Source organism: Sinocyclocheilus anshuiensis, unplaced genomic scaffold, assembly GCF_001515605.1.
Source record: "Sinocyclocheilus anshuiensis isolate Anshui unplaced genomic scaffold, SAMN03320099.WGS_v1.1 scaffold2229, whole genome shotgun sequence".
NCBI classification, from domain to species: Eukaryota; Metazoa; Chordata; class Actinopteri; order Cypriniformes; family Cyprinidae; genus Sinocyclocheilus; species Sinocyclocheilus anshuiensis.
This window is the reverse complement of record NW_015552799.1, coordinates 403201-412943: the sequence shown is the minus strand read 5'-3', so window position 1 is coordinate 412943 and position 9743 is coordinate 403201. Positions and strand designations below refer to the sequence as shown.

Genomic DNA, 9743 nt, shown 5'->3' with positions numbered 1-9743 from the left:
ACATATTCTGTTACACCAAATACACAAAATAATGATATTTAAAAAAGCATCATATGACCCCTTTAATTAACTTTAAAGAACCGGTTCATAAGAATCATTCATTTGGGAATCGCACGGCATTGATCTCGCAGTATGTTTTCGACTCCCATAAAAAAAAAACCGGATGATAAAAGTCATTTGTTCGGGAATCAGGCAAGACATCTGGTGGGGGGGGGGGCACCTGGGGTGGCCAGCCAAATTTCAGGGGGGGCCGGTGCCACCCCTGGCCACCACGTAGACACGCCCCTGAATCAGAGTACACCGATCGCGCTGTTTGGTTATGATTCACTACAAGGAACCGGTTCAGAAGACTCGTTCGTTCGGGAATCGAACTAACACTGATCGCGCTGTAGATTCAGTGAATATCAGTGCAGGACAGGCTGTCAAAAACCCAACGCCAGGAAAATCATTTGGTTTTGGTATTTAAAACCTGAATCGGTTCTGAAAAAGAAACGGTTATCGGTTCCCAAGCCCCTTTTGGAAACAAATCTATATCAATCTGTACAATACAAAAAGCAGTCATGACAATACGCGTAATTTGCTGAACACTGCTTTTAAATTGCACTAAAAAATAGTTGACTAACAAACAGCGGACCTTGAAAACTTGAACAGTTCAAGATTTGTTATGAAATGTCATGTAAATACGAGTAAATTCCTGTTTTAACACACAAGTTGCAAGCAACTTTGACTCTGAACTTCATAACAGATCAACAGATATAATAATCAAGACCTAACGACCGTTTCCAAGCAAACGCATGCAGACTGACAGCTGTAAAACTCACTTTTATGTTTTCCAGAGGTCCAAGACTGTTTAGCCAGACTGGGACTGCGAATGATCGCGCGTCCGGCTGATTTGAGCGCGTCCATGATGAATACAGTTTATTGCGATAATTAATAATCCTGAGAGCGCGATCCTCCGGCTGTCCTCGGTCTGATCGAGCCCGATCCTCTCCCCGCAGGAAAACTTTTCTGACAGCCTGTGATTTTCTTCCTTTTACGCGGATGATCCCGGGTGGATGTATGAACATGTTCGCCACGGCGGGCGGGGTTTAGTATGTAAATTAACCGGATAATATTCCGTCATGACGCTGCCGTGAGTGGGCGGAAGGCGGGGTTCGAATATGTAAATTAGGCAGATAACATTCAGTGGGCGGGGCTTCGCGTGTGCATATATAAACAGAACGCCGTTTGACTTGTGTGATTAAACCAAACAATACTATTAAACGATAAACATTTATTTTACAGTATTTGGACGCTTTAAACCACGCATAACATTACGGTTAATAATAATATGGATAATGGCAAAAATGGTTAATAATAAAGAAATGACTGAATAAAAAAACATAAATAGAGAAAAATACTAATAGAGAATATTGCAGTTATGAGATCTAGTATTGATGTATAAACCTTATTATTATTATTTGCATAACAAATAAGTAGGCCTACTTATTCAAGGAGTAAATTCTATTATATTCTGTCATGTAACAGTAAAAGTATGTTACACTAATGATTACTGAAAAAAGTGGTTTGTGTTGTTTTTCAAAAAACATATCAGTATTATGATATCAGTAAATTGCACCGTTGCACAACTAAAAAAGTATTTACAAAAAAGAAGAAGAAGAAGTTAGGATTGTGGTAATTATGTAGAAGCTGATGTGATGTTAAGGTGTTTTTCATTGGATAGTGATTAAAATGTATTATTTACATTTGGTTTACTATAATTGCCCATTATTACATTGATAAAGTGGATTGAAAAAATGCCTGTTTGATTATTTGAAAACTGTACAAATAAGTGCAATTTAGTTAAAAAATGTAGTAGCCAACTGTATTCAATTCTGGCATGTGTTACTAAAAGTATATTACACAAATGTTTTCCATAATAAAAATGGTTCAATTGCAATGTTCTTTAAAATAAATAAATAAATGATATTTACACATTACACATCTCAGTGAATATTTCCGAAAATCTTCACAAAATTTCACAAAAATAATTTATAAAAATCATAATTTCTTTCCATTGTCACACAGTGTTGCCTCCATGAGGCACGTGGTTCATTTTATGCCAGAAAAGTGAATCTAACAACACATGTCAGCATGACTTTTGTATATATACTATTTAGTGGCAATGAAGAAATACACAACGGATGAGAAATAGAAGTGAACCTTTTCTTTGAAAGTGTAGCTGTCTTTCTCTCCACTCATCCCTGTCTAAACTCATCCGCATGAGTGCTTCTACACTGACAGCCCATCACCACATGGGGAAAGAGATGGAAAAATGGAAATAAAGAAACTGAAAGGTGAAAAAAAAAAGACATTCAAGAGTGTATTTTTGCTTGTCATTGGGCCTTTTGTCAGTTCAGGGTGGCATCTTACAACCTGAATGTATGACTCAAAGAGCAAATAGAGACCGGGGCATCAGGTTCTTCTGACCCCTACCGTGACCCACCAAAACCTGTTTAGTTTCATGTGAAGATGCAACTGACCAGGGTCTCCCAGCAGCACAACAGGTGAGTCACTCAGTTCAGGTGATTAAAACAAAGAAGAATCCAGATCTTCAGCATTCTTGAGTGAATATGACGGATTCATTCAGATCACTGCAGAAACTAATGTACCTGTTAAAGCAGGCAGTCAGATGTGCATCCCATTGGAGTCATTCACTCTCCCAGTTCATCCTATTTTACTGGAACAGGAAGCTTCACAAACGTGGCTGACATACTAAACGGCTTCTGTTCATTATTAATACGTCCATATGCTGATTAGGTCAACAGTGTGCAGTTCATATGAGAATATAACAGCTTTAATTGGCGAATAGCTAGATATATACATACAGGTCTGGAATGGCGTAAGAGTGAACTATCACTATCCACCTTATTTTTAACCATTTGTACTTGAATGTGCGAGGCTTCCGGTGTTAATTGCTTTCACTTATTTTATTTGCTATGACACTGCTTTGTAGCACTAATATTTCTAATGTTCTTTGTTATTCTTCAGTTAGTTATAGCGGATAATGCACATTCACATAAAAATAGCTTATGCGCGTTGCAAAATAATGTCGATGTGGCATCTTTAAATACAAATGGAAAAGTAGAGCCTCTGAATGTGAAAGTGTGTCCTTGTGTCATTGATCTGAACCAGAGTTTTTACATGCCATTGATGCGCTGAAGAAAGAGTGTGGGACTGCGCCTGTCTGCATGGTTATAAAAAGAGATGTGTTTAATATGAATGCTCTGGTTTATTTATTCATGCACGTAATAACCTCTTATGAATGAGGGATGAAGGCCTCACACTTAGCGCTCGGAGAATCTGTCGGCACGAGATGCTGCAATAGTTTACAAACTAGCAACTGTTACCTGCAAAAACGTATGAAAAAATATATACTTTGAAATATATATATATAAAAACACGAGACTAATATATATATATATATATATACACACAAGAAAAAGAAGATAGGACTGAGCTGATTGTTAAGGTGTTTCTGATTGGATCACGATTAAAATCTAGCATAATTGCCATATTCATAAAGTCAAATTGAATGAAAAATGCCGGTTTGAACAACTTAAAATTAACATTAAACATTTGGAAATAACATATAAAAGTAAAAACGAGACCTAAAAGCAATATGAACTGCAACTGTTTAATATGCGAGTTTTTCTGTTTATTTTTTGTCTATATGTCACTGACATGTTGCCATTTGTCAATGAAAATCTGTCCTAAGAAATCAGATAAACAAATAATGTTTACCTACTCTTAGGGGAAAACATTTTAAATTTAATTAAATTTATGTAGATAAAGTTTTGGCATTCAGAAAATTGTAATGGTTTCATTGTCATTCTTCCTCACGAATTAACCCTTTGCTCAGCCCAAAATAAGCCGTAATCATAAGGTTAGTTCCGTTTTATCGTTTGCATTCAGCAATGTTTTTTCTTGCTGCCAAAACACTTTATATACCACATCAATCAATGGATAAACCACAAAAGATGCCAGAAAAAAAATGTTTTATTACTTGAAACCTCACAGAGACCTCACAGAGAGTGCAGCCGAGATCTGGCCGAAAAACAGATAGAAAGTGGGCAAAGACAGTGGGCAAAGAAAACAAAACAACTGTCTTCCTCCCCCCCCCCCTTTCACTTAAACCACCTGGACTTTGCAAACTTTCCCACTTCCTCCATCACATCATAGTTTTAAAAAACACAGACACCAAAAACAACAACCATCTCGGAGCACTACTATACCACATAGGACTGACTCTGGCTAAACCCCGCCCCCCTCCCGCCCATCATTCACCAATGGAATACTAACACAGTAACCCTCCTCCACTTCTGAAACTACCCGCACCAGAACTCGTTTGAAGGAACTGACTTCCCCTGGTTGGCAAAATCTATTCGCTTTAACACAAATCTGAGGGTTTTTCCAAAAGGTGGGTTGGCTCGGGACGTTCTCCCTTTAACCCGGTAATACTTCATGTTTAGCAGACGTCTGGATCTGTATTCATTTGCACAGCAAGTGTGATGATGGTCCGACAAACACCTTTCCAAGAGTCTAATGGGTTTAAAGTAGCAACACTTTCTGAACGCAACGGCCCCATCAAGTGGCACAACCAAGTATTTCAAGTAAAACCAGACACAAACTATATAATAATAGCAATAATACTTTCCTCTAGCTTCTGATCATTGGACCAGCCAGTAACCTGATGGATCTGAAACACTTATTTTTCAACAAAATTACAGGCTAAGTTGGCACTGGACTACACAAGCTTCCGTCTGATACTGAAAGATGGTCAATACAATAAAGAAAACAAGGAGGGGAAAAAATTCCACGTTTTCATACTTAAAGGAACACTAAAATAGGCTAATTTTCCAACTCCCCTAGAGTTAAACAGTTGAGTTTTACCGTTTTAGATAATCAAGGAACTTTGCTGCCGTACCATGGGCAGCAAATGATAGCAGCAAATGATATAATGATATTACGCAGTGCCTGAAAATAGTCCTCAGCATGCTCCCTGTGCAAGCAGGTGGTCATGTTGGTTATGCTGGACTGGTGTCCATGAACTTGGAGGAGTAATGGGGCGTGACTGGGGTCATGCTGCTCGTATCTGCTGAATACACCACGCTGGGCATGACGGCCATGACCTCTGCTATCTTCTGCTTCAGGTCTTTAATCTCCTGGTCTTTCTGCAGAACTTGACCTAAGAGAACACAAATCCAGACAGGAACAACGTTTAGTGTTTTTACATGTTTGGGGGAAAAAGGCACACACTACCATTCAAAAGTCTGGGGTCAGTAATTAATAATCCTTAAAGGGGTCATATGATGCGATTTCAAGTTTTCCTACTGCTGTTCCTGAAACCACGCCTTCTTTCTTTGAGTGCACATTTGGGCGGCATTATGCTAGTATTTCCACATAGTGACGTAGGTATGTGGGGGCGTGTTAGAACGAGCCGTTTTAGGTAGGCGTGGTTGACTCTTAACTTTTATAAAGAATATCTCTTTGGATTTGAGACTTTAGTCTTTGCAACTTTACAGATCTTCTTTATGCACCAAGAGCTTGTAACACTCCAAAGAGAAAGGAAAAATTGAAATCGCATCATATGACCCCTTTAACACTTTTAAAAGAACTCTTTTATGCACACCAAGGCTGCATATATTTAATCAAAAATACAGTAAAATCAGTAATATTGTGAAATATGACTACAATTTAAAATTACTTTTTCAATTTTAATATATTTTAAAATGCAATTTATTCCTGTAACACAAAGCTGAATTTTCAGCATCATTACTCCAGTCTTCAGAAATCACTCTAATATGCTGATTTGCTGCTCAAGAGACATTTCTTATCATCATCAATGTTGAAAGCAGTTGTGCTGCTCGATATTTTGATGAATAGACCATTTTCATTTTCAGCTGTTTTCAGAAACATATTAGGTAGTGTTCAAATTTAAATGCTAATCTCTCTGGGTAATCTGGACAAAAGTGTGTGACGGAAGACCTTGTGCGATCTCCAGCTGCCTCTTAGCATCTCCGAGGGCAGAGAAGAGGTCCAGCTTGATTCGGGTCTCAGCGCTGAGGCTGTTTTCCAGGTGCTGGGTTTTATCCTGCATCGCTGACAGTGCTGACATCAGAACCTCTGTGTCCTTCTCATTTTCCTTATATTTATGTAGCTCCTAGAAAGACATGACAGATGGAGTAGTCTATTTTTATACTTTTTCTCCATTTACAGAAGAATCAGAAGATTTTGAAAGATTAATAGCGAATATGGCATTTGAACATCTCCTCACTTGAACTTTGAGCTCCAGCTCTCTGATTTGTTCTTCTTTCACCTTGATGTCAAGCATGAGTTTCTTAAACTCCGTCTCCAGCTCAGAAATCCTCCTCCTCAGAGACTCTGTGCACTCACCTCTGACACACACAAATAGACACACATTAGTTCACATAAAAAAAAAAGTTAAATATCCTGCAGTTGTATGGAAAGAAAACCGACAGAAACAGATCTCATGAAAGGCAGGATATAACTGACAAGGGAAAAGAGAGAATCATGTGAGAAACAGACAGAATGGATGATGAAGGCAAAGCTATAAAAAGCAGTCAGAAAAAAATGAAAAAAATTACAAAATAGTATGGCATACATGTTTTGTATGTGACTGTTTTGGGTCAGTAAGATTTTTTTTCCCAAGCAATTACTTTTATTTAGCAAGGACACATTAAATTAATTAAAAGAGACAATAAAGACATTTATAAAGTTATAAAATATTTATATTTCAAATAAATGCTGTTCTTCTGAACTTTATAATCAAAGACTGGAGTAATGGCTGCTGAAAATTCAGCTTTGCATCACAGACATTTTAAACATTTTAAAATATAAAAGAAAAGAAAACTGTTATTTTAAATTGAAATAATATTTCACAATTTTACTGTTTTTATTTTTACTTTTTTTTTTAAATGCAGCCTTGGTGAGCATAAGAGACTTCTTTCAAAAACATTGAAATATCTTACTGATCCCAAACTTTTGAATGGTATAATGAAATGGAAAGGAAGAGAACGAAATGCACAATATATAATAGAATGAATGTTAGGAAATGAAATACAATGGAATGATGGGAAGGTGTGTCAATAGCACCTGGTTGCCGCAGCAAGAGCGACTGCACGGGCCGCTGTGGCCTCCTCCAGCTTCTTGCGTTTCTTTTCCTCTGCTAACAGTTTCTCTACCGCAGCACGAGCCTCCTGTTCTGCCTTTAGACGCTTCTCCAGCTGCCCCACTGTCTGCTTGTCCTTCTGCTTCGCTTGCACGGCGTTATGAAGTCTGAACACACAAAGAAGAGTTTGGATTAATACAAGTACAGTCCCCTGTCTGCTCTGTGCTCTCTTAAGGAGCAAACTGAAGGTGGGATGTCTCACTTGTTTTGCAGTAGTTCGTTCTCCTGTCGCAGCTGTCCGAGCTCAGAACGTATGCTGCGTTCAGAGCTGCCTAGAGAGCCCAGCTGACTGCGCAGATCCTGTTCGATCTGTCTGCTAGCCTGCAGGTCTGCCTTCAGCTTCTTAACATCCTGCTCCAGCCTAAACACACATAAACATAAACTTTAGGTCATAATGGGTCACATGATAAATGTGAATCAGAGAAAATGTCTGCGCTTCCTAAAACCTAACAGGGTACCTATCTAGACAGCATTTCTGGGCATCCAAACTTGCTCGAAGCAGCTGTCAGTGAAAACCTTCTTCCGAGGTGTTTCTGATCAATTTGGGACTTAAATATACCATGGAGGGATATATAAAAGATGTTAAAATAAATATGTAAAAATACAGATCACAATGCAAATGGGAGAATTATGTTATGGTCGTCACGATCACAGTGACAACATCCCGGACCAACACCATTCATATACCGCAGAGTAAGATTAAATTAATTTACATTTAACCAGATTAATATGGAAAGGCACGCTAATATAGACCTTCGTTTATGTGTTTTTGACTTTCACTGCACATGACGTGAGAACAGTTTGCTATTTAGGTTTGTACATTAGTATGGACTCACTAACTTTAACGCTAACGTTAGCTAGTTTTAGCCAGAGATACCTTGCTGAAGCACAAGATGACATTAATGTTCTGCTTGAGCAGATGAAAAGTGTAACTTAATGAGAGTTATGACAACCAGAAAATGAACGTTTTCGTCTTCATTGTGATTGGGGTTGAATGCTTAGGGACATTTTGCTCTGTTTTGGTTGGATTTAGGAAATGGAATAAAATAAATTACATTGCCTATCCTCTCAGGATAACTGGAATTAGTGTTACAAGTACCCCAGGCACATCGTTTTTCCATTTTTGTAGCATAAACATCATTAAACCGATGAGAGCTTCGGATCTTCCAATGTTTCTCTATGGCGCTGAAACCTAAAGATGTCCGAGTTCCGCTCCTCGTGCAACTGATACTCGACTGCCATTGGCTCATCTGCGTTCGAAGGGAGGGGCTTACCGATAGGTCAGTTGGTGGTTTCTCCCAGATTTGAGGTGTTTGGTGGTCTGCAACTTCTGGTTTACTATTGCATTGGTCCGCAACCAAGAATTTTTTGAGAACCACCTTATTTTAATAATATAATTTATTGTATAGGTATACAAGTAAAGGACTGACCCCATATCTGAATATGCCTAATTCCCTATGAAATAGTATGTGAAATATGGTATGCCAAAAGAGTAGTATGTCCGAATACACAGTTTTTGAAAAACAGTAGGACCTAGATAGGGTTGGGTACTGTGTTCACATTTTAACCGGTACGGTACTGGTATCGGTACCTGAATTTCGGTGCCGTTACACAACGATACATTTTTTTCGGTACTTTACTCTCTGTGTAAGTACAAAAACATTTATTTCAGTGAAAAAATAAGTCCAAAATTCTCAATTTCAACATTTTGAACAATCTTTTTCTTTCTTTCTTTTTTTTTCCCCCTAGAAATTCTTGTTTTAATTTTTTTGAAAATCAAATGAAGGCATTAAACATTTATTTTAAATCAAATGAAAATTAAACCCTTTTATTTTTTGGTAAACAAACTGAGGTTTACTGTTGAAATTAATACATGGAAGAAAAATTGTCTGAATATTCCTTTAAAAAACTTTTTTAATAGGCTAATAATTGTATATATTTTTTTCTACAATTAAGTGATTAACCTTGTTGTAATATTTCTTTTTATAATTTAATTGTTTTATTTAAAATTGATAGAAAATGTAATATTTAAAGATGTACATCATACTATACAAAAGTAATACAAGAGTAATATATTTCTGTTACATGTTAAATCGTACTTTTATTTTGACAGGTTGCCATGAAGTTTCTGTGTGTATACAGTATGATGATGCTAGTTTTCTCAAATGAAACGGTAAAATTCTCGCGAAGTGACTCTCACAGCAGCTCTGGAGATTAAGTTTTTGTGTTCATGCCATCCTCTAGTTAGACGTAGAGGCCGAAAATCACCACGAGCGTCACGCGTGCTTCAGTATCTGTGTAGTAAACAAAACCGCGTTTCTGCCATTCATACATACAGAGGCAAGCGGAACATGCAGGATTCATATTTAAACCGTCTTTTTGCATTTTAATATTCACAGACACTAGTTCATATCGCGATTCGAATTAAGTGGCAGACCTACTTTTGATTTATTCGTCCAAAATTGACAAATTCCATGGCATATAGAGTAAATTACGTTTTTATGAATGGACT

At 37.5% G+C, this 9743-nt stretch overlaps 2 protein-coding genes across 7 annotated transcripts in view; both read right to left on the bottom strand.

Moving 5' to 3' along the window:
• Positions 1–1078, bottom strand: part of LOC107667965 (low density lipoprotein receptor adapter protein 1-B-like) — a 53479-nt gene extending 52401 nt beyond the window's left edge. For 3 of the 5 annotated variants that reach the window (XM_016459694.1, XM_016459697.1, XM_016459698.1), the window contains exon 1: positions 822–1078. In XM_016459694.1, the coding sequence (XP_016315180.1) occupies positions 822–906 (85 nt within the window). In that variant the 5' untranslated portion in view covers positions 907–1078. The remainder of the gene's footprint in view (positions 1–821) is intronic. The other 2 variants (XM_016459695.1, XM_016459696.1) reach the window with 2 other exon arrangements.
• Positions 1079–5066: 3988 nt separating this feature from the next.
• LOC107667964 (macoilin-2-like) overlaps positions 5067–9743 on the bottom strand; it is a 19125-nt gene continuing 14448 nt past the window's right edge. For both annotated transcript variants that reach the window (XM_016459692.1, XM_016459693.1), the window contains exons 7-11: positions 7434–7592; positions 7156–7338; positions 6317–6437; positions 6028–6202; positions 5067–5227 (exon numbers count right to left, since the gene is read on the bottom strand). In XM_016459692.1, the coding sequence (XP_016315178.1) occupies positions 5067–5227; positions 6028–6202; positions 6317–6437; positions 7156–7338; positions 7434–7592 (799 nt within the window). The remainder of the gene's footprint in view (positions 5228–6027; positions 6203–6316; positions 6438–7155; positions 7339–7433; positions 7593–9743) is intronic.